Below are 25,073 nucleotides of genomic sequence, written 5' to 3' on the forward strand. Positions count from 1 at the left end.
GTAAAAAAATGTTAAAAAATAGCAAAACATTTTTTTTTGATGTTTCGATGTTTTGTATTAAATGTTACAACATATATTACATGTAACAAAAAAAAACTATGTTACATAGGGTTTTCGCGGGTTTTCACAACTCAAGTAGATTTTCATTTTAACCTTACCCTATATATATATATATATATATATTATAGAATTACATTAAAAATCACTATCACTATAGTTAAATCAATTAAATAATACACTTTTATACTTTTATCATCATTTTTTCTCCCCTTCATTCACAATCACTTTTGGAAAATATTAAAATATTATATGATGTGAACAGTAAAACCATAAATTTAACTTTCTCGTATAACATTTTCCCTCTTCTATACTCATAACTACTTATAATCATATCATATACTTTACAAATTTTTTCCTTTGGATATTTGTAGAGAATATGTTGAGAATGATCTAAAGGCAGTTTATCTTCAAATTAATGGTTAGGGTTTGATCTCCATTTAAAATGGTTTATATATAATATATTTGGCTGTTAAATAAAATAAAATAAGTTTTGATATCCTTTTAGAAATAGCTTCTAGTTACTATAGCGACCTCTATAAATAGTTAAGTATAGTCTAGACACAAACTACATTTTAACAAGAAACAAATGGATTTCTTATATCTCACTCTCTCTTCCATAATTTGCTTCTTCTTTCTCCTTCATGCTATCGACCTTTACCGTAAAAGAAGACTTCCTCCCGGCCCTATCGGCTTCCTGATCATCGGAAACCTACTCGATATTGGACCCAAACCCCATGAATCACTTGCCAAGCTCGCCAAGAAACACGGTCCACTTATGACCATCCAATTAGGCAGTATCACCACTGTGGTAGCATCCACACCCGATGCCGCCAGAGAGATCCTCCTACGCAATGACGAGGCTTGCGCTGGTCGTCCTGTCCCACACGCAGTTACCGCTCTAAAACACCCCGATATGGCGGTTTTATGGATACCAACAAATGAAACATGGCAGACCATTAGAAAAGTCATTAGAATGTGTCTCACTAGCCAACATAAACTAGACACACTCATGGACCTTAGGGAAAGTGTGATGGAGGAAGTGTTGGTATTCCTTCGGGGCCAAAAAAGAGCGGGTGTAGACGTAGGAGAGCTGGCGTTTGCGGTCGCACTTAACCAGTTTTCGAGAAAGTTTTTTTCTCGGAATGTTATCTCTACCTACGAGCATGACAATATTCACGAGTTTAAGACGGCCGTGGAGACCGCGATGGAGGTGCAAGGGAAGTCCAACATAGCAGACGTATTTCCCGTGCTGAAATCGTTTGATCCGCAGAATATAAGGCGGCAGGCGAAGGAGGCGTTTGTCTGGTTGGAAGATATGGTAGAAGGGTATGTGGATGAGAGAGTAAAGCACCGAGATTCGAAGTTGCCGAGGCTTGGCGATGTGTTTGATTCAATGTTGGACTACTGTGATGATCATATTGAAGCTGATTTCAATGTCAAGCACATAAAGGCTTTAACTGTGGTAAATATGATCTATTCATCTAAAAAGTTATATTATAAAAAAGAGAAAATGATCAAAATGATCTATTGACCTACTAAATTCTTCGACCAAGGAAAACCAGATACGGTGCTGTGAGAAGCTTAACTTTACACAGTAAACTCATTAAAATTACTTAGTTTTAATTTAAAAAAATTCATAAAAACTAAAATTGGTAACACGTAAAGCCGTCTGCTCTCTTATGCATCGTTGCAAACCCTAGGTTAACTTTTCCCCTAAAAGAGATGACTTTACGTGTTTGAATTTCCAGTTAACAAAAATCAATCCATTTGAATCACTGTTTCGAGATAAGTTTTACATTAGTTGACCCATATCCTTCTTCCGATCAAAATTCGTAAAACATCGGTTTGAAACTCAAAAAAAAAACGTAATGACGTTAACTGTATTTTAACGGAAGACCATTGAGACAAAAATACTTGAAAGGTTGGACTGTTGGTAGCTAGTGATTTTTAAAGGTGAGATTATTATCGGCCAATACACAAAATGTGAGATTATTTATTTTCTATTTGCCTAAATTACAGGATGTGTTAGTAGCAGGAACGGACACGATTGCAAGCACTACAACATGGATTATGTCTGAATTGTTACTCAACCCTCATATGTTTTTAAGAGTTCGTGAAGAAGTGAGCCAAATAGTGGAAGAAGATGGAAAGATTAAAGAAGCCAAAACTCTTAACTTGCCTTACTTGCAAGCCGTAATCAAGGAAACCATGAGACTTCATGCAGGGTCACCTATACTAGCGCCTCACATAACTCAAACTGAAGTTAAAATAGGCAGTTATGTTATACCCAAAAACACGCAACTTGTGGTGAACGTATGGGCGATGGCGCGGGACCCTAGATATTGGGAGAATCCAACCGCGTTTGTGCCGGAAAGATTCTTGGAAGATAAGCGTGACTATAAGGGGCAACATTTTGAGTTCATACCATTTGGATCGGGTCGAAGAAAGTGTCCGGGCATGCCTTTGGCTGAGAGGATGTTAAGTTTAATTGTGGCTGCATTTGTGTATCATTTTGATTGGGAGCTTCCTCATGCTACAGAAGAAATGGACATGAGTGATACTTATGGCCTTGCATTGCTTAAAGCAACACCACTTGTTGCTACCCCTATACCCCTAATCTAGTGACTAGATAAGGTGAAATGGACATTCAGTTGTGACAAACAAGGTTCAGTTCAATCTAGTTTTTACTTGTTTGCTATAACAAGTAAAGTTGTATGTTGTATGTTGGCTAGCATGTGTAAAAGTGTATGTTGGGTGTTGCAATTCTATTATTCGCATTAGCATTTATGTTCATAATTTATAAATATATATCAAGATGCCATGAGCTATTATGTAATACAAAACGCAATATAATATATTGGAAAATCTTGTAATATGGAATGCATATATATTTTTTTTCTAAGTATCTTAAAGGACCCCGTACATTTATGTGAAAAAAAATTTGCATTCATCTTGTCTAAAAAAAAGACAAAAATTGAATTATTGAATGCATTTATATATTTTTGTTATAGAAAAGTGGACTAGCCTATAGTTTGTCTAATTAAGTTAGTCCAGGAGGTTTTGAATCCTTTAAATAGAAGCATTGGCATAAGCATTTTCAAGAATTAGTCAAATGGGACGACCCGATGTGAGTTCCAGAATTTCAGAGATGGCTTCCTCGGATAGAGCAGCATGAAGAATCAGAACAGTGCGTTTTCTAATCATCAGCAGTCCATGAAGTATAGAAAGCGTTTGGGATGGTTAAGCCGTCACCATGAGAAAGCAAGTTCTGGAAAGTAAGAATGGGCACCATCTGATTTTTCCATGCCAAATAATTGGCAGCAGATAACCAGTGGTGGGAGTTAGAGGGAAAGAAGGGATACCATGTGAATTAAGTGAGAAAGGTTGTGTGTATAGAGTATACTTCTCATTACAAGAAGTTTCAATAATACACAATAAATGAGGAAAACTAAAGAGTTAAAGATAGAGAGTTTTTTTTACCAAGTGTAGTTAGAAAAAATATTTACCAAATATGGGTACTTTTAAAAGTAATTTTCAAAATGGGTGTTTTCTAATTTAATGTTCAAAAACAATTAAAAGAAAAAAACTCAAGCAACTCCCATTACTTCATCATCTCCGACGTAGAACCCGGCAGTTCACGGCGACGTTACTGCAAACCTCGATACTAATTCTGGCAGTTTAGGCGGCTGTCAAGGCGGTTCATGGCGGTGACAAGTTTGTGTTCTTTAGAGTGTTCACCGCCGCGCCTCTGCAAACGTCGATTTCGATTCCGGCGGTTAGACGGATGTCAATGGCGGTTCACGGTGGCGACAAGTTTGTGTTCTTCCGGCTATTCACGGCCGTGTCAATGCCAATTGCGGGATTCACAAAAATATTTGAATGTATGCATATTTGGTTTTAATTAATTTGAATGTTTGATTATTAGATGTCTTCATGTGAAACAATTTGTTGGGTAATAAGTCTTTTCCGACTAATTATTATTTCAACTGCATGTAGTTCTTAATTTCGATCGTTAGGGTTATAGCCGGAGAAGATGAAGTAATGGGAGTTGCTTGAATTTTCTTTTTTAACTGTTTTTGAACATTAAAATAGAAAACACTCATTTTAGGAATTATTTTTCAAAGTACCCCTATTTGATAATTATTTTTCCTAACTACACTTGGTAAAAAAAACTTAATTAAATAACAACAATCAAATCATCAATGAGACTATGAAGGTCATAACACTTCCCACAATCATTCTTGTACTCTTCCTAGCTACATGGGATCAACCTTAACGGGAAAAGGAGATTCCCTCCTAGCACTGTCAGCCTTCCCATCAACGGCAGCCTCCTTGAACTTGGACCAAAACCACATGAATCCCTAGCCAAGCTCGCACTTAAACATGGTCCTTGTGACCATTTGATTCGGCAGCCTCGCTGAGGTGGTGGCATCTATAGACAAGACCCCGCTCGAGAAATTATATAGTTATATAATTCCGGAATGTAAAAATAAAAATTTGTTTCATATAATATTCCACATAATTTGGTAATTATATGATATGACTTTAAAAAAAATGGTAGGAATGAGAACTTATTTTATGACCTTATTGTCCTTGTGTACTTTTATTTATTTAAAGTATTTATTGAATTATTGCAATCATTTAATTTATAATCTTAATCAAATTTAACTAGTGTAGGGTCAATATTTTATATTGTTTTTAGAATTGTATATGTTGTTTTAATTTGTTTTTAGTTGGTGTAGTTGTATGTACTCGGTACGTTTATTTTGTAAGTATTGGAAAAATAAGTACCCTATAAAATGGTCAGTTACCCATTTCTCCAAACATAACTCCAACACAACTTAAAAGATTTGAAATAAAGTTTCTCTCTCCAAAACCTCTCATCTCATCTCCTCTCTTTTAGAATAACAAACTAAGATCTGAGATCCGAGTGTTGTCGGTGATTTCCGCTAACCAACAACACGGATTGATCAGAGTAAAGTTGTGAGATCCATCTAGAGGACCTACACGTGGTATCAGAGCTTTCGGCTCGACTTTTTGTGGTTTTTGGGTCAAACTTTTCGGATTTTGATCTTAGTTTTTTGTTGGATTTGAGCTTGGACTTGGTTTAGGAGTTTGTTGGATCTTTTTTTTTACCAACAACTTTAATTAAATAACAGTATTACCGGTTAGAAAAGCCTAACCGGAAGGAGTTTGTTGGATCTTAAATCTGTTTGAAAACAGTGAGATCTAAAATCGTGTTTTTTGTATTGTTTAACCTTGGTTCGAAAATATTCAAATCTAAGCTTGATACGTCCAACGGATACTAGATCTACAATATTTTGAGCGGTCAACATATTTATGGGTCAATGGAAGGGATAAGTGGAAAGTGGCATCAGCAAAGTTTTCATCACACAAAACAGTTCGCAAAAAAAAAAACAGAAAAAAAAAGAAAACAATTCGCATCCTCCCTTCAAAACAATTCGCATCCATCCACCTTCAAAACCAATCGAACGCCTTTTTCCTATACGATCGGATCCACATTCCAGTTCAATCGCATCCATCTTCCGACCCATCTCACAACCACCGTCCCTCTCGCATCCATCCTGCAAACCCCGTTTCGCAACTCGCAGCTTTCCATCTCGCATTCTTTCTCATTATCCTTCCCTTCACGAACACCTCCGCCACCACCACCCACTCTTCGCCGCAACTTCCAAACACCATCCACTATCCAAACTAATCGCAAATCCGCATCTGCATAATGGGTGACCGGAGTTGAGATCTGGTATTTCAAGGACTACTCCGAGTAAAAAGGCTCCGAAGAAGGCGGCTGCGAAAAGCTCGAAGTCAAAGGGGAGGATGATGGTATATTAGAGGTGTTATGAAAAAAAAAAGAAATTGAGATTTGCAGATCTAGTATGCAAATCAACTCAAATTTAAGTTTTTTTTGTTGAGGTTTTTTGAGTCGAGTCTTTCAAGTCAAGTATCGAGTCGACTCGAGTTTTTTGAGCCAAGTTTTTCAAGTCGAGTTTCAAGTTTTTCAAGTCAATTTTTGAGTCGAGTCGGTCGGGTCGTGTCAAATTAAAAAATAAATAAATAATAATAATAATAATTTAAAAAAAATGTCTTACGACCCTAAGCTTGATGGAAATCTGGATATGGGAGAAAGCCGAAAGAAAATGTTAAAAGGAGAATCCGACATGTTTACACGTATTAAAAGAGAATCGGTTGTCTCTCTCATCAACAGATTTGAGTCACTCGTCACTAAAATGAGAAGTGCCGGTATCATCAATGGTTTGTCTGAGATCAACATGAAGCTGTTGAATTCACTGCCTTATACATGGAACATCAATGTGGTTACCATCAAAAGAACCACAAACCTGAACACCATAACACTCTCAGAGTTGGCTTCTACCATCAAGTCTTTTGAAATAATGGAAGATAAGCTCCAAATGAACAATCAGTCCAAAGAAAATAAAGTTGGGACAAGTAATAAAGTTGGGACAAGTGCTGCAGGTGAAAGCAGTCATGCATGTCATATCCTTCCCGAGGTACACACAAATCCGTGAACACAAGCTTGCATTCATAAAGTTGAGTTCTATAGACAAAACTATGATGTTGTTTTAAAAGAGGACTCACAGTTGAAAAGTCTGAAAAAACAATATGTTAAAGCTGATGAGATTTACACAACTAAGATCAAAACTCACTATGATGATGTTGCAAATCTCAAACTAAAAATCTTTCAAACACAACAGGAAGTTGTATACTACAAAGACATAGTTTCAAAGTTGAAAGATGAAAATGAAAATTTGAAAAATGAAATTTCAGTTTACAAAGCAATTTCTGAGAAACACGAAAAAGCAGTTGAAAGATTTGAAATAGCATCTGGTCAGTTAGATGAGATTCTTGGAGCACAGAGGAGTGCTAAACAAAAGTTGGGTCTAGGCTATGACTATTCAGCTGTACCCCCTCCCATGAATGATAATTACACTAGCCTGCCCCATTTTAGTCATAACACTCTTCCCGAGGAAGAGATGGCATATGGAATTGGTCATGTACCAAAACCAGTAAAATTTATTCCTCCAGCTTCTAAAGCAACTGCTCCAATACCTGCAATTATTGATTCTAGTGGTGATTCATCATGTTCAGCAGGTTGTGTTGAAGAAAGTGGGTCGATGGAAACGAACAAGAGTTGTGATTATGAAACCGTTTGTGATGAAACTTTTGTTGAAAAATGTGTTAATGAAAGTAGACCTGTTGAGGTGAACATATCAAGTTGTTCATCATCAAGTTGTGAGACTGAGGGTAATTCAAGTGAAAGTAAAGTTTTTGAAAATGAAAAGGCAAGCACTTCGTGTAAATATGTTCCACCAAATAAACGATCATTTTCTCAAACTACCAATCAATTAAGAAATCCTCAGTTATACAACTCCTGTGATAACAACTACTATGGTCATTATCAACAAAATTTGTTGATCCATATTACACAAATGTGTTTTATAATCATGTTCCTTTCCAAGGATCATTTTCCCACCACACCAACCACATTATAGTTCAGATGAGTTCTATGACGCTCCTAGGAGAAAGTGTTGTTTTGTGTGTGGTCACTCTTCTCACCTTGCAAGACATTGAAAGCACTGGTTCAAGCAACAGCTTGATATTCAAAGGCAGCTTAGTCAGTCCCCCAAAAGGAGCTTTTAGTAGCCCTGATTCAAGGACTGGTCAAGCTGATAGTGAACCAAGTGAAATGGATGTGAGATCCAAACTAAATAAAGTAAAACGCAAAAAGACACCTTTTTGGAAAACAGATTCAAAATCAAAAAGGGTCCTAAGACTGTAAAGTCTGAGGATTCACCAAAAACAAAAGAAAAGTCCAAAATTGCAAAAACCAAGGAACAAGTTTTTACTTGGATTCCTAAGGACCGTTCTTCATCAAGTGAGGCTCCAACAAGAAATAAATGGTTTTCTGGAAAAAAAAATAAAGTTTGGTCGGTTTACAGTCGACCTTCCCGGGACAAAAGTAATCCGAGAACCCATGTCTATTTAAACGCTTAGTGCATGCAGGGTTAATCAAGGAGGACTATCAATAGTATTAGGTACTTAGATAGTGATTGCACCCGACATATGATGGGAGACGAACCCTTGCTACTTGATGCTAAACCATTCGATGGCGGATTCGAGTCTTTCATAAGCGAAATGGGAGGACAAACTTCAAGGAAGGGAAGCCTTGTTTAAATGGTTCAACAACAACTTATCGAGCGTTTCTCAAACTAATCTTGTCCAACTACTTCTCTCAAGTGATGGATCCAGCATCAGCTGCTGGGTCTTGGTTTGAATCTCTTCAACTTTGTTATAAAATGTGATAATGCATGCTTAGGAGAGTCCATCTGACAGCAACTCTGCTGACCTTTTCATTAAAACCATCGATCATGCCCGATTTGAATTTCTGGTCGAATCGCTCGGCATGATCAATTTTGATTAAAACAACCTATCTATCTTTTTGTGTTAAAATTGTAAATATTTTTCAAATATGTCATAATTTTAAAGGGAGAAAATGAGTTAGATTTAACTCACCAAAAAGATTTTAAATTTATTTCAAGAAAAACAAAAACAAGTCATTTGATTTATGAAAAAGATTTTATGTTCATTTAAGAAAATCTAAAAATATTCCAAAAGAGATTGTTCCGTTTAGAGGGAGCTCCTGTTTAGAGGGAGTCAAAAATTTTGAAATTTTGAGAAATTGATCCGACCTTTGGAAAATGATAAGAAAGTATCTCTAACGATTCTAGCACATGAAAAGAGTAAATAAAAAGCCAACAAGATCATTGCTTCATGTATAGATAGGCTTGACAAATGAGTAAATCTCATAGTGATATAAACTTAAATATCTGCCTATGCTAGTGGTTACACGTCATGAAGCGGTTGCGACTCCAACTAAAGTCATATCGATGAAGGTAGAAACGTAAATAACATTTTATACCCAAGCCTCTCATTACCTGATCACAGTTGTCTTATGAAAATAAGTGTCATTTTTAAGTCTATTATGTCAAGAAAAGAGTCAGAAAAGAAAAGAAAATTGTCAGAAAAGACAGCAAAAGAGTCAGAAAAGAAAAAGAAAAATAAAAAGATGTCTGTCTTAGGATTTTTAACTTCTGCTTTATTTATTCATTTATTTTGATTCAAGCCTTGGACTTTCTACGTTTGTAGTCATACAAGATCTGATTGTTAAGGCCCTGAATCTTCTGCTTTGTATTATTTTATTTCTTTTGTTCAAGCCTTGGACTTTCTCTGCGCGATAATATGGTATTATCCGACCTGATTGTTAAGGCCCTGAACTTCTGCTTTATTTTAATCTTTCTAGATAGAGTTAAGTGTTCAAAAATAAAGTGTTCAAAGTGTCAATAAGCGTACTGCGATCAGATAAGAAAGGTTTAAGTCAAGTTAAGGTGACATATGAAAACATACTAGGCCCGAGGTATGATGGAGTCTGTAATTTGTCAGATTAAATGGGGACCACATAAATATTGTGCTTAATCTATACCTTAACTTATCACATTGATATCCAAATACTTGTTAAGTTTAAAATGGACAAATTATAACTACAATCTACTTTGGGTTCTTGGCATAATAATGTGCAAATAGAAGTGTGATCTAGAACGTTAACAGATAATGCGATTCCATGTTGTGATCTTTCTCACAAAAATAGTTTAGTAAACTCTTAAGTAAATATTTTTGACATATAATATTAATTTCATCTTTATTCCTATATTTTATTTTTATTTTCTTTTTTTTATGTTTCAACTTCAAATATTTTGTATATATTTCGTAATTTTAAAATATATGAAAATGCCAAAAAGAGTTTAAGTTTTTATTATGTTCGTACATATTTTATTAAACTTTGCTTAATTCAAAATCATGTGTTTTGTTGTCAAGGTCGTTCATACAAAGTTAGTTAATTGGAAACCTGGGACTTAAACCAATCACTTACAAGTTGAGGGAATGAAATTAGGAGGGTCTGTGAACGAATTCTTCTTTGACCCTCAAGAGGGTCTGTGAATGAATCTTATCATTCTAAGTTTTGTACAGTTATACATGGACAGGTAGATCAAGATCAAGTCTGCTTGTAATTGCAGATGCTGAAGCGCTTAAAAGAAAACGAGAACATAAAAGTTGGTTGTTGGACCTAAAAAGGAACTGATCTGAAGACAAGGAAAGAAACCAGTCGGCACAAGAAAGTCAAAAAAGAAAATTAGATGTCAAGCCTCCCATATCTGATGTTTCTAAAATTTGCAGTTGCCGATCCTTCCCAGAAATAAGATGGAAATTCAAGTCTACAAGACCGGAAAATAAAGAACTGTTTAAGATCCAATGTGGTTCAAGATCCTGGATCAAGACAAGTACTAAGTTTCAAGAAATAAAGACGAAGCAAAGAAGTTGACGAAAGTTCCTCGACATACTCAATCCTAGAGGGAGATTGTAGGGCCAATATTCTATATTGTTTTTAGGATTGTATATGTCATTTTAGTTTGCTTTTAGTCGATGTAGTACGTACTCGGTACGTTTATTTTGTAAGTATTGGAGAAATGGGAACCCTATAAAATGGTCACTTACCCATTTCTCCAAACATAACTCCAACACAACTTAAGAGATTTGAAATAAAGTTTCTCTCTCCAAAACCTCTCATCTCATCTCCTCTTTTTTAAAATAGCAAACTAAGATCCGAGATCCGAGCGTTGTCGGTGATTTCCGATAACCAACAACACGGATTGATCTGAGTAAAGTTGTGAGATCCATCTAGAGGACCTACAACTAGACCAAAACTTCAATTGATTTGTGTGGTTGAGAGGCGTTCTCATAACTAGTATAAGTTCTCAAAATACCCTAGTCCCTATATGTATCCGTGTATACATGTAGGTACGTACATACATATGTACATATGTATGAATAATGAATAATAAATATTATATACATACTAAATAGTGTAGGTCCCAACGTGGGTGGATCTAACCATAGTCTTGGATCAACCAAGCTTAGTGCTAGCGGAAATCACACTAAGCCACCTAAGCGGTCTCGGATCTTGAGATGTTATTTTCTAGTAGTTTGAGAGAAGAAGAGAGAGAGCCGAGAGAGAAAAGAAGAGAGTTACAAAAGTTTTATCTTGGATTAATTTCCTTCAAAAATGAACAACCATCAACTTCTCATGGCATGCTACCTATTTATAGGGAAGCATGCATGAGAAGTAGAATACATTACATGCCCAATGGGCTCTACAACTTATTTCTCTTGGGCCTGAAATAAACAAAAAGGCCCATTACATAAACATCAATACAAAAGACTAGTATAAACAAAAAGGGACCTAACAATCTCCCTCTAGTCTTTAGTATTGGAACCCGTCGGTGTCGTAATCAAGCCAGCCGTCCTCGGGTAGTGGAAGTTCAACAACTCTTCTAACAAATTTGTTGAAGGCTTCCACTATCCGGTCTGTGTTCTGACGACCAATGTCCTCGACGGTTCCCAGGGGTGAATTGTATAGCTTCTTGATATCTTCTATGTGAGCCCCATTAGCTCGTGCTCGTCAAATACGCGAATCTCAGGTAGATCTTTGCAGCGTATGACGGCCTCCCCTGTCGTGTTGTCAAATTCCCAGCCTGTGAAGTCTCGGAGGATGTTGGGAATAAAGGGCTTGCCATGGTAGATGATATGACAATTCTTTGGTGCCCTGTATCTCCACATGGTTCGTGGCTCTCCGGTGGCTGGGTCTATTTCTCTTGGGTTCTTGTACTTCTGACCCTTATTTGGCTCAAACTCCTTGTAATCGACCCTCGATTGACGATGAAGGTAATCTGGGATCCAACTATCCAAAGTGCTCCCAACCGCACCATGACCTAGAGCTTTTCGAAGGTAATTGAGGTCAAGCTCTGGTAGTGACTTCAGCTCATGATGGTTGAGATAAATCAGATCACCACTATATCGCCTAATCGCCCAACATGTGTTCTCCTTATTATACTTTGCATATACAATCAGCGAATCATCGTGGTAACGATAGATGAGATCGCGGGCGCATGCACGACTTGACACAATATGATTCTTTCTCTTTCTCTTTAGTGGTTCCTGTGTCAAGTCATCAGTTGGATTGGAGACGGGATCAGCAGCAAGAGTCTCTATAGTCTGAACTTGAGCAGGAGGAGTGTCACGATTAGGTGAGTAATTGATATAGTCATCTTCAACCCCCTTCTCTGTATTCTGTTCAATAAGTTGCTCCAGGTTCTTTCCCGCTTCGATAAAGTCATCCATAGCACCTGAAAAGTCATCAGGAAATAAATCTTTATACATGTCAGTAATCTGTGTGTCGTGTTCCCTGACTTTGCCAGCCGAGTCATGAGCAACAGGGTCTTGAATGTCATGTTGAACTGGTGGAGGTGATTGAGTGTTATCTCCACCTCCACCTCCTGCTGCCCCGGCCCCTCCGTCTCCACCGGCTCCTCCTTCATCATCATTATCATCATCTTCATCAAAGCTATTATGAACTTCATTATCGTCATCATCTTCTTCCTCATCATCATCTTCATCATCACCATCATTTCCACCACCAACACCGCTAGACTGGCCACCCTGTTGTACTAACCGACCAACAGTCGCCTCTCCTTCAGATACTACAGCCTGAACTCCTCACATGGTCACAGATGGACCTGCGGTAGGCTGTGAACCACCGACTTCAGAAGTCTCACCAGACCTTCTCCAAGTCCCAAACACTTCGTCAAGCCTATCCTCCAGACCATGAAATTCATCTTCTTGAATGCCCATGAGGTCTGAGGCCGCCTGGTACTTACTCACCATGTCTTCATTCATCTTGAGTTGTAGCTCATTCAGACGATCTTGCTCCTTTATCTTTCCTTGTATGGCCTCCATTTCTGCTCTGAGTGCATCAAGAGAGGCGAATGAAGCAAGCTGATTTTCCAAATTTGTAACTCTGGAGTTTGTGGCTTCATTTTCAACATCCCACCTTCTCGTCACATCTTCGATCTTCTTGTTTACACTAGATCTGAGAGCACTGGCACTTGGTAAGTCTCTTTCAAGTGTAGTCAGCCTGTCACCAAGTCTTGAATGATCTGCTCTCAGATTAGCGTTCTCAGAGGCCTCACGGTTCATTAGTGCTTGTAGATTCTGGATTCGGGTGTGGAAGGTGTTTGTCAATAATCTTTGATTCTCAGCAAGAGCATCGCTTGCTTCCTTTTGCTCTTCCAACACCCTAATCCTTTCCCTTAGAGCCACTTTCCATTCTTCATCCTCCAACGCCTTTTGTTTCATCTCCTTAATTAACTTGAGGAGCACAATCTCTCGTTCCGCCCTCTTAGCGTTGGATTCCTCCGGTGCGACAATCCTATCGAGGATAGGATCGGCGTATACTGGAGGTGTTGAAGACATCCCTCGGGAAATGGGTTTGGGTGAGATAATGGTGGATGGTGGGGTGGTGGACATTATGGGTGGTGAGGTTGTTGGCAAAGGTAGGGAGATGGCTTGGGTAAGGATTGGTGAAGTTATAGTGGTGGGTGGTGTTGGTTGTGTTATAGATGGTGTGAAGGTTTGGGTTGGGGAAGTAATGACGGTTTTGCTCCATAGGCTTGCTGTTTGTATTGGTGAGCTGAAAACTAATGAGGTGAATATGGACGAGGTTGGTTGGGTAGGTGGTGTTGAGACTTGAGAAGGTTCGGGTTGGGTTTATTGTTGTGGTGGTGAGTGTGGTAAGGATGGTATTTGGGGTAGGAATGTTGAAATTGGTTGGTCTGTTGGTGAAGGTTCAGGTGAGGATTCTGGTGAGTCATGGAGTAGGGTCTTGGTTTTCTTTGCTTTGGTTTTCTTTCTGGTTTTTGGTGTCTTGTAGGCAGGGATTTGTATCTTGGTTACGTCTAGTGTCTTGAGGGCTTGGGCCAGGGCTTCTTTGGTGATTTTTGGTTGGTCGGATGTTTTGTCTTGTGAGGGAGTCTCGACAAGGAACTTGGTTGACTTCTGGGAGTCCCCAAGTTTCCTCAAGCGCTTCAGGGGCGGCTGGTCTTCTTCTTCCTCCTCAAGTTCTATAACTTTGCCTTTTTCAGCCTCTTTCCTCTTTAAGTCGTGCTTGGCCTTTGTTCGATCCTCGGCCGGCTCATCATTGGAATCTTGTTCACCTTCAACTTCGAGTTCATCATCATCTTCACCCTCAGTAGATGCCTCGTCCCCAGCAGGCTCTGTCTCCTCAAATAAACCAAACTTAGGACCCGGCCTTGGTCCCCCATACTGATGACCCCTTCCCTTGGTGCTCAGCAACACACCGAAAACCGAAGTTTTAATCTCATTTACATGGTACGGCTCGGGAAGTGACTTCTTGTCCTTGGCCTTTTTGGACCCCGGTCGTGGAACATCCAGAATCAAATCGTTCAAAATCAGCTGCACGGATCTCAGGTACATAAGCCATGTAGCACCACTCTTGATGTTTCCCAACATGCACAAGAATATCCTTCAAGAGTAGTTGAACTTCTCTCGAGTCGTCAAAGCAGACATAACACGAACCCAGTTTGTACTCATACTGTCGAATCCTCCACGAGTATCCACAAAGCAATGAGTGACAATGTGGAATAAAAACCTCCAGTATGGTGGAAGTTGACTCTTCTCGAGGCTCCTCCATTCAGTGTCGTATCCCATCTGTTCAACAAAACCAACTAGCTTCTTCCTATTTCCCTTCTCATATGTATAATCTGGCTGATCAGCAATCTTCAACACCCGTCTAATGTCTGCTTCTGAAATAGTCAACTCCTTTCTGGCAACAGTTGTTGTGAAAGATGAGTCATCGGCAACCTTGGCAAACGCCCAGAAGTCCAAGACCCATTTATAATAAACAGCTGGGTTGGCGGTGATAGCATAAGCAAGGGGTGATTTCTTGAGCCCCTTGACCATGGAGGTAAATACTTTGTCTGCCTTTTGCCTTTGGCAACCCGAGAGCACAAAAACTATTATGACCCTGAAAGTTAAACCAAGAGATCATGAGAATCATCATTGAAAAATAAACAAAACAAATAAGATATATACATAAGCATTAAGTATTTACATATTATAATTTAAATATTTAATTTAAAAAAAATTATATACATTTTAGTTTTAACAAGGTGATAAGTCATTTTTAGTATATTCACAAGTCAATTAGACTACAATGTACAAAGATTAAGTCTAAAACAGTCCAAGAGTCCAAACAGTTCATTGGTCTGAAAACAATCCAGTAGCTTCAGGTTTAAGATTCTGAAAATTTTGCTAAGTGTTGGTTTTTCTCATGAGGTCTTATTTCGCTTCGCATGGAGTCATGTGAAGCGAAACAAACAATCCATTCACTTCGCATGAGGTCAAGCGAAGCGAAACAGAAATATGTTTCGCTTCGCATCACCAAGCGAAGCGAAAAACCCGTCCATGCAAAAACTTGTACTTAGCCCTTTTTGATCCCCCTTTTCTTTTCACATGGTCGTTTAGATGCGAATTAAGTTTCTGGAAAGTTTGAGCCTGAACCTCCTTGGTTTACTTAGTCAATTTAACCTTAGAACATCTGAACAAAAACCTAGATCTACAAACTTTACATAATAATAATAATAATAATAATAATAATAAACAAACTAATTAACAATGATGATAAACAAGATCTAGTCCTAATAACAGTTCATAATCCAAATAATGTTAAGCTTCAGGCTTATGTGCAGCACACTCTCCGAACTCACAAACATCAGAAGTTGGGTCCTAAATATTTTGGCCCTTATTTGATTCGAGAAAATTGGTAATGTAGCCTACCAGTTAGACCTTCCTGCTTCTGCCCAGATTCATCCTACATTTCATGTGTCCTTACTAAAAGCTGCTCCTGGTCCACCAACTTCTGTTACCCCTCTACCAACTAACCCTCATGTTTGCATTAGGCCAAGAGCTATTTTGGATAAGCAAATCATTAAAAAGGGAAATAATATGGGCGTTAAAGTGTTGGTACATTGGGATAATTTTCCAATTACTGAAGCTACATGGGAGGATCTAGAACAATTTTAGCTCCGGTTTCCGAATTTTAAATCTTGAGGACAAGATTTTTGCTTGACCGGGGAGTATTGTTACGAGTATAGAAAGCATAGGGGTCACTTTGTAATTTCGTGATAGTTATGACAGGGGTCGTTTTGGTAATTGTTGAATAGTTGGTGTCTGTTTGTAAAAGAGTCAGTTGGGTTGTTAGCTGTTAGTCGTTAGGTCGTTAACAATTGAGTCTGTATAATAACGAATGGAACGATCATAATGGATTACGCTTGATTTAGTTGAACCTTCTCTCTCTGTTCTTTTCGATTCTATCAATGTATTTGATCCAAACACAATATCCAAAAAGTTATAAAGATCAATGTATGAAGTAATTAATAATTTGTATATGAATTACAGGAACTTTTAACAGCAGGAACCGACACGATTGCATGCACTACAACATGGTTAATGTCTGAATTGTTACTTAACCCTCATATGTTTTCAAGAGTTCGTGAAGAAGTGAGCCAAATAGTGGGAGAAGATGGAAAGATTGAAGAAGCCAAAACCCTTAACCTGCCCTGCTTGCAAGCTGTAATCAAAGAAACATTGCGTCTTCATGCAGGGTCTCCCATACTGGCGCCTCACGTAACTCAAACTGAAGTCAAAATTGGGAGTTATGTTATTCCAAAAAACACACAAATTATAGTGAACGGATGGGCGATGGCGCAGGACCCAGGTACTGGGAGAATCCGACGGTGTTTATGCCAGAAAGATTCTTGGAAGATAAGCGTGACTATAAGGGACAAAGTTTGGAGTTCATACCGTTTGGATCAGGTAGAAGAAGGTGCCCTGGTATGCCTTTGGCTGAGAGGATGTTAAGTTTGATTGCGGCCGCATTTGTGTATCATTTTGATTGGGAGCTTCCTCATGCTATAGAAGAAATGGACATGAGTGATACTTATGGCCTTCAATTGCAAAAAGTAACACCACTTGTTTCTACCCCTATACCACTGATCAAGTGACTTGAATATGGTGAAAGAGGCATAAGTTGTTTTTACAAGATTGTTTTTAAACTTATAATAAGTAAAAGTAGTATAAGTTGATGGCTAGGATGTGTAGCAGTGTATTCTTGTAGCAATTGCTTATGTTATGTAGTCTTGGCTACACTTTAAATTAATTAATAAAATTGGATTGGCTGCATGTCCCTATTTTATACATATATTCTTCTATGAAGTTTTGACCACATTTTGAATTATAAAAAGCATGCGCACATGGTTTCTTTATCAGTTCTCACTTTATCCAACACGTTATCTTTCCATGTTAGACCAAGCCCATTTAGATGTGGCCGCAAGCCCACAAGTATTATTTATTTAATCAAATGACCTAATTAATAGGCTCATACGACATATTGGTTCTTTGATGAACATACCCATGTGTCATTTAGCGTTTCCCCTTAATGTCAAAATAAATATACTTACATTAAATAGCAAAATAAAACAATAACTTTTTCTTCGAGATTTCCATAAATCGGTGACATCCTAACGTGAATCGAATCAGAATCGATTAATGGCATTACATCCTAATTGATATTGAATAATAAAATCCAAACATAAATAATCCAAAAACTTCTAAATTCATAATTAATTAAAGATTCATTAATAACTTCAAAAATGAAATCAAAAGAAACTAATTGAGACAGAATATGAGTTGCGGTAATGGTTTCTTTGTTGGTAGCTCCGCTTCTTAGTTGTTGGTTGGTTGAAAATTCATTGACATAAAACGTACGTCCACGGGCACATTGAGTGGTTTGATCTTCAAGAGGTTGGTTGGATGAACTTAGTTGGGTTGGAATAGCTTGAATTGGTTGGGCTTGAATGGGTTGAACTTAATTGGATTGGTTGGGTTTGCACAAGAGGCGCTTCGTTGAATTGGGCTCGAGAGGCTTGAGCTACATGTGTTTTACGCGTTTTAGATTTTTTTTTATTTTTGTTTCACGTGATGATGATAAAATAATTAAACACGCAAAATAATTATTTTAAAATTTAACATGCTTACATTATTGAAAAAAGATATATCAAAAATATATATATTATTAAAAGGCTCGTAAAACTAATAACCAATTGGCTATATATGCACATGTTCACTCCCATTGCATTTTTCATGCAATAAAAAAAACAAAAATGAACAATGGAGCTTCTTCCTTTGCTTTTTCCCATCATCATTCTTTTCTTCTTCCTACATGGAATCGATCTTTACCTAAAAAGGAGACTCCCTCCCGGCCCCATCGGCTTTCCCATCATCGGAAACCTCTTCGAAATTGGACCAAAACCCCATGAATCCTTAGCCAAACTCGCACATAAATATGGTCCATTTATGACCATCCGACTAGGCAGCATCACCAGTGTGGTGGCATCTACACCCGACGCCGCGAGAGAAATCCTTCAACACAAGGACGAGGCTTGCTCAAGCCGTCTCATCCCGGACGTTGCCACCGTTTTAAATTACCATGAAACCGCAATCCTTTGGATGTCACCTAATAACGAGACATGGCGAGCCATGAGAAAAGCCCTTAACATGTATCTCACCAATAAAGAGAAACTCAACAGCCTTAGCCAGTGGCGGACCCAGGATTTTTTGTCAATGGGGTCCCAATTTTTTCGGTTTACAAAATTTTTCGGGTCGGTCGTTATTCGGGTCGGGTCGAGGCGAGGAACATAATAAAACACGGAACTATGGTGTCATTGGAAACAAGTAAGTAGAAAGAATCTAAATTACAAACTAGATGAAACATACACTTTTAATTCATACCCGAAAAACATGAACGTAATCTATATATATGGTCTTACATAATTGACCAAAACATGAAAAAATAACTCTAACACAAATAAATGATTAATTATAATATACATACACAAGGTAAATAATAAAAGAATATGCAAAATCCATGTTAACATTATATATGTTGCATGGTGATAATGACTATATGAGAGAAACTAACAAAAAGCACAAATACCCTAACTGAATAACTAAGACTAGGATATTAAAAAAACAACAAAAGAGGAGTATGATGGGGCTTGAACCTACAACCTCTCACAAGTAAAACAAGGGACTTTCCACTGTACCAGTTCAATGTTAATAGTATGGGTTCCAAGTATTAATTTTTATGGGGTCCTTACAAAATTTAATATACCGTCTCTAAGTAATTTTTAAAAAACATCGGTGTCCCGGGACCCCGATCGGACCTATGTGGGTCCGCCCCTGGCCTTAGCGACCTAAGGCAAAATGTGGTGGATGAAACCTTAGATTTCCTTAGGGAGTCCGGGCGGAAAGAAGTGCCCGTGGACATAGGAAAACTTGCGTTTACGGTCGCACTCAACCAGATGTCGAACACGTTTCTTTCGCAGAATTTGATCACCGGCTACGAGTCGAATAATATCAAGGGGTTCAGGATGGCCGTTGTGACGGTGATGGAAGTGCTAGGGAAGTTTAACATAGGGGACATATTTCCTATGTTGAAACGTTGGATCCACAAGGTATAAGGGGGCAGGCTAAGGTGGCTTTTAACTGGATGGATGAAATGGTAGAGGGTTTTGTAAGTGAGAGACTAAAACACCGAGATTCATGGACAGAATTACAAATTTTGTCCTTTAAAAAAAGCCAAATTACGGTTCGTGTCCTTTTTTTAGTTTCATTGTAGGCGGTGTACTTTAAACTTTTTTTTCTACACGTTATGTCCTTTACGCTAACTGGGTTAGAAAAACTCAGTTAAATGCCCTCACGTGAGGCGCATGTGAGGGCATTTTTGTCTTTTCGTCTACCCTACAACTTCTTCTTCCTCTTTCTTCTTCATTTTTGTACGACTCTCTCTCTTTCTCCCCCCCCCCCTTCTCTCTCTCTCTCTCTCTCTGTTTAAACCACCACCACACCACTAACGGCCACCGGAGACCATGTTAATCGCCACCACCACGCCTCCACCATATACCCAGCACATGAAACCTGGCCCGTCGTGATCCCCTCCACGTCATCTACATCATCATCACCACCACAGCCGATTTTCCGACAAGGAGATCGATGACTGCACTGGTGGTGGTCACGGCGACGGTGACGGTGAGTATTCCGGCGACCAGAACAAAGCTCCAGATCTAACTCGCAGAAATTTACAGTTAATTTGAAGTCCAAACCAGCGATAACGGTGCCCTAACCGCCGGAAAAAGTCCGTCGTGTATCACCACCTCTTTACTGCACTCTCTCCACCACCACTTCACGGCCGCCGCCACCACCGCCGGAAACCACCTCCTCTCCACCCTAACTGATATCCAGAGAAGTGATTCAAGTGTGAGCATTTTAGGATCCGGTGATTGGGGATTTGGATGCTAGATCCGCAATTTATAAAAGCTCTAAAACGGAATTAAGTCGTCAGAAAACAGATTGTGACGGAGATTGATTCATCGGCCCGACCTAACTCGTTTCGACTCCCCAGGTCTGACCCAGGTACTGTTGGCCGGAAAATCGATTGTGACGGAGAGGGTTTGATTCCGGTGAAGTAGAAGATAGGGGGACGGTAGTGATGGATTCTTTTTAAAGTGTTAATGATGGCAGGTGGTAGTGTAGGGCGGTTGGTGATGGTGGTGGCGTTTGAGTGTGGGTGATGTTGGTGGTGGGTTGTTTGGGAAGAGAAAGGGCTGAGGTGTAGGTTAAGTTATATCTTATTAATTGAGATCTGCAAAAATGAAGAAGAAAAGAGGAAGAAGAAGTTGCAGGGTAGACGAAAAGACAAAAATGCCCTCACATGCGTCTCACGTGAGGGCATTTAACTGAGTTTTTCTAACCCAGTTAGCGTAAAGGACATAACGTGTAGAAAAAAAAAGTTTAAAGTACACCGCCTGCAAGGAAACTAAAAAAAGGACACGAACCGTAATTTGGCTTTTTTTAGAGGACAAAATTTGTAATTCTGTCATATTCATGTGAACTTCCTAGGTTTGGTGACATGCTAGATTCACTGTTGGATTACAGTCGAGAGAATGAATACAAGTTCAACCTTAAGCACGTGATGGCTTTAATTGTGGTAAACCCTTATTTAATGTTTTTCAAAAAAACAAACGAAATTGTAAATAAATAATCTCAACTATTGTGTATTGCCGATAATAATCTTAACTTTAAAAATCACTACCAATGGTCCCGACTTTTAACTATTTTTGTTTCAGTGGACCTACGTTAAAAAACACTTAACGCTGTTAAGTTTTTTTTTTCGAGTTTCAAACCGATGTTTTAGGGCTTTTGATCGGAAGAGCGATGCCATTCGATTGATATAAAACTTATCTTGAAACAGTGATTCAAATGACTTGATTTTTGTTAATTGGAAATTCAAACACCCGAATTGAAACATTGTTTCGTCGCTTGGATCACCATTTCGAGATAAGTTTTACATCGGTCGACTCGTATCATTCTTTCGATCAAAAGCCTTAAAGCATCACTTTGAAACTCGAAAAAACCATAACGACGTTAAATGTTTTTTATCAGATGTCAGTTGAGATAAAAATAGTTGAAAGTTGAGATCACTGATAGTGATTTTTAAAGTTGAATTATTATCGACAATACACAAAAGTTTGAATTATTTATTTCTATTTTGCCAAACAACAATTCAATTTTTGAAATTGAATTCTCATTTTTTTTTAACCACAAACTAACCTACCCCTAAAATATTCTCTCTCTTTCTAGCTTTATCTTCTCACCAAACACTCAACCTTTCCATACTTAGAAATAAGTAAAACCCTTCAAGATCCAAGATCTAACTCGATTATATGTCGGTTATATGTGATTTCCCAAACATATAAGTTAGATTAATCCAAGAGCACGTTATATCCGATAAAGGACCTACAAAATAAGATAAAACAGGAAATTGAAGCCCAAATAAAAAAAATAAAAGATAGTGTCTTGAGCTCATATATCATTCTACATTAGTATATAATAATCATAAGAAAAGCCTTAATTGAAACTAACTGCTTTAAATTATAGGATCTGTTTATAGCAGGAACGGACACAGTTTCAATCACAGTAACATGGGCAATGACAGAATTGTTGCTTAACCCTAATGTGTTACTGAGACTCCGTGAAGAAATTAACCAGGTGGTTGGAGAAGATGGAAAAGTAAAAGAAGCAAACATACTTAGTTTGCCATACTTGCATGCTGTCATCAATGAAACAATGCGACTTCACACACCGGCGCCTCTATTGACACCACGCAAAACTCTAACCGAGGTTAAACTCGGAAACTATATTGTACCTGCCAACACTCAAATTTTTGTGAATTCATGGGCCATTTCAAGGGACCCGAGCTATTGGGAAAACCCTTCGTTGTTTATGCCGGAAAGGTTCTTGACAAACAAGCTTGATTATAAGGGGCAAGATTTTGAATTTTTACCGTTCGGGTCAGGTAGAAGGAGATGTCCCGGAATGGCTTTGGGTCATAGGATGACAAGTTTGATACTTGCATCATTTGTCTACTATTTTGATTGGAAGCTTCCACATGCAAAAGATGAGATGGATATGAATGAAGTTTTTGGTCTCTCACTGCAGAAGGCAACACCACTTAGGTGCTGTTTGTTTTTGCAGACATAAACTGTCTGCAAGCTGATTTCATCTGTTTTCATGTCTGCAACTGAAGATGTGGTCTGAAGATCTGCAAGCTGAAAATATAAGACTGTTTGTTTTTATAAGCTGATACTGTCTGCATAACTGTCAAACTTATCTCACAAGATAGAAGTCATTTATTCAAGTTACATCTAGTTTTTAGTCTTTGCTTGCCATGCCGATTTGGTTTTGGTGGGTGGTGGAAGGTGGTGGTGGTGGATGGTGGTAGTGGCGGCGGACGGTGGGTAGTGGCGGTGGATGGTGGTGGTGGACAATGGGTGGTGGTGATGGATGGTTTTGGTTGGTGGTGGACGGTGGTGGTGATGGATGGTGGTGGTGGTGGGTGATGGATGGTGGTGGTGGCGGTGATGGATGGTGGTGGTGGTGATGGATGGTGGTGGTGATGGATGGTGGGTGGTGGACGGTGGTGGTGATGGATGGTGGTGGTGGTGGCGGACGGTGGTGGTGATGGATGGTGGGTGGTGGACGGTGGTGGTGATGGATGGTGGGTGGTGGACGGTGGTGGTGGCGGTGATGGATGGTGGTGGTGGTGGCGGTGATGGATGGTGGTGGTGGTGGGTGATGGATGGTGGTGGTGGCGGTGATGGATGGTGGTGGTGGTGGCGGACGGTGGTGGTGATGGATGGTGGGTGGTGGACGGTGGTGGTGATGGATGGTGGGTGGTGGACGGTGGTGGTGGTGGTGGCGGTGGATGGTGGTGGACGGTGGCGGCGGGGTACGGGGGTGGTGGTGGCGGCGTACGGTGGGTGGTGGTGTTGGCGGACGGTGGTAGGAGCAGTGGATGAGAGGGTGGCTGCAAAGGTTTTTTTGTGAAGATGTTTTAAGCAAGATTTCCTTGCTTTTCTTTTAAGATGAAAGAAGATAACTTCAGATCTGTTTTAAGAAAAAAAACAAACAGTCTTCAAGGGTAATGTCTGCGCGCCTGCAGACATTAGCTCCTTGAAGATGTTTGAAGAAAAAACAAACACCCCCTTATTACTATGCCTATACCAATACCCCTCAAATAACATGATGATTTTCGATGTTAGTGGTCTACTATTGTTGTTATGGCTAGCTGAAGATATGTTTTTATTTAAGAAGTTACTATGAACGTCAATAATATTGTATAAAGTGTTAATTGTTTAATTTGGGGGGGGGGGGATTATAGATCGACAGCGCTACCTAATCGATGTCATAGATGCGAGTTATGTTGATAATGCGTCCTCATACAATTACACGTCAAGTTTCGGTTATGCGTCTATCACTATAACCAGTTATGCATTCAACGTCGGTTACTTGTCTGACGCTGGTGTTGCGTATGACGCTGATTATAAGTCCGACACTGGTAATCGACAATGCATTTGACGTCGGTTACGTGTCTGACGTCGATTTTGCATTCGGAGCTATTACGCTTCCGACATTGGTAATCAGTTACACATCTGATGTCCGTTACATGGGATGTTTGATTACCATAATTTGAGATTCATATATATGCCTCTCTGGCTCTCTTGCTCTACTAACACCGTCAAGAATTCTCGAACACATAATAAACGCAAAATACCCATTGATGAAATAATGATATTGTGCAGATAAGGCCTAGGGGTATACATTAATGTCCCAGGGTGTTAAAGCTGAGTTGCCAAGGTTAACGAGTGACATACCACTCCCTTCATAGGTTAACTGACGTTAAATGCAAGGTGAATTAAAATGATAATGGGTTTTAAAATCCTTTATACGCACAATCACACTAATTTAAGAATCAGTTTTATAATAAATCATTGTCTCCTTGAGTTATCAAGTGAACTTAAAAATTTGCAAAGTAGTCGTCTCAAGTCTTTTTTTTTATTATTTTTATATATAAATAAGTTATCTATAAACTCAACTGAATTGTTGGGCAATAACAATTAAGTGAAATAACTTTTTTATTTTGAAAAGCAATTAAGTGAAATAACTAGCTATTTTCCTGTTATTTCAATCATTTTCCAATAACTATTTTTATGCAAATAAATAGATGAAACAATGATGTCATAGACAGGTGCATAACATTTATAACGTTGTAATAGTTGATGAAAGAATTGTTATTCTGTATGAGTCTTGTATGAGTCAAAACTACTTATATAAGTTATCTATTCAAATCGTTCCAGACTCATGTTTTTGTATTATTATTATTAAAAATCATGAAAACAAGATATCCACGCTTCTAGTATCAGAGCCTTGTGCTCAACTTTTTAAAAATTAATGTTAGAGCCTTGTGCTCAATAAAAATTAAACACTAAGCCTTAGGCTCAGTTAAAATGGAAAATAAAAATTTTCTAATTGAACATGATTTTGAAGAATCATACGAACAAAATACTGAAGTTATCAACTTTAGTGAAAATGAAAGAGGTTTTCAG

The 25,073-nt window shown here is 38.6% G+C and overlaps 1 protein-coding gene and 1 pseudogene across 3 annotated transcripts; both read left to right on the forward strand.

The window, feature by feature from the left end:
* Positions 1 to 636: 636 nt before the first annotated feature.
* On the forward strand, positions 637 to 17,071 carry LOC143603755 (geraniol 8-hydroxylase-like). Of its 2 annotated transcripts, none has more exons than XM_077080462.1 (2): positions 637 to 1,522; positions 16,468 to 17,071. In XM_077080462.1, exons 1-2 carry the CDS (start codon positions 647 to 649, stop codon positions 16,927 to 16,929), a joined length of 1,338 nt encoding a protein of 445 aa, XP_076936577.1. In that variant the 5' UTR covers positions 637 to 646; the 3' UTR covers positions 16,930 to 17,071. The 2 variants fall into 2 exon arrangements, with proteins under 2 accessions (XP_076936577.1, XP_076936578.1); XM_077080463.1 differs by lacking the exon at positions 16,468 to 17,071 and adding an exon at positions 2,080 to 2,701.
* A 1,166-nt stretch (positions 17,072 to 18,237) lies between these two features.
* LOC143603754 (geraniol 8-hydroxylase-like) lies at positions 18,238 to 22,668 on the forward strand (annotated as a pseudogene). The gene is made up of 4 exons (XR_013148127.1): positions 18,238 to 18,665; positions 19,319 to 19,676; positions 21,018 to 21,115; positions 22,066 to 22,668. The product of XR_013148127.1 is annotated as a geraniol 8-hydroxylase-like (transcript).
* Positions 22,669 to 25,073: the final 2,405 nt, after the last annotated feature.

This window comes from Bidens hawaiensis, unplaced genomic scaffold (assembly GCF_021521415.1).
Source record: "Bidens hawaiensis isolate Kalapana, Puna unplaced genomic scaffold, B.hawaiensis_p1.1 tig00062613_1, whole genome shotgun sequence".
NCBI lineage: Eukaryota > Viridiplantae > Streptophyta > Magnoliopsida > Asterales > Asteraceae > Bidens > Bidens hawaiensis.

Coding starts and splice junctions, on each gene's coding strand:
- LOC143603755 (XM_077080463.1), top strand. CDS start 647: ATGGATTTCTTATATCTCACTCTCTCTTCCATAATTTGCTTCTTCTTT. Junction 1,523..2,079: donor ACATAAAGGCTTTAACTGTG/GTAAATATGATC, acceptor CCTAAATTACAG/GATGTGTTAGTAGCAGGAAC.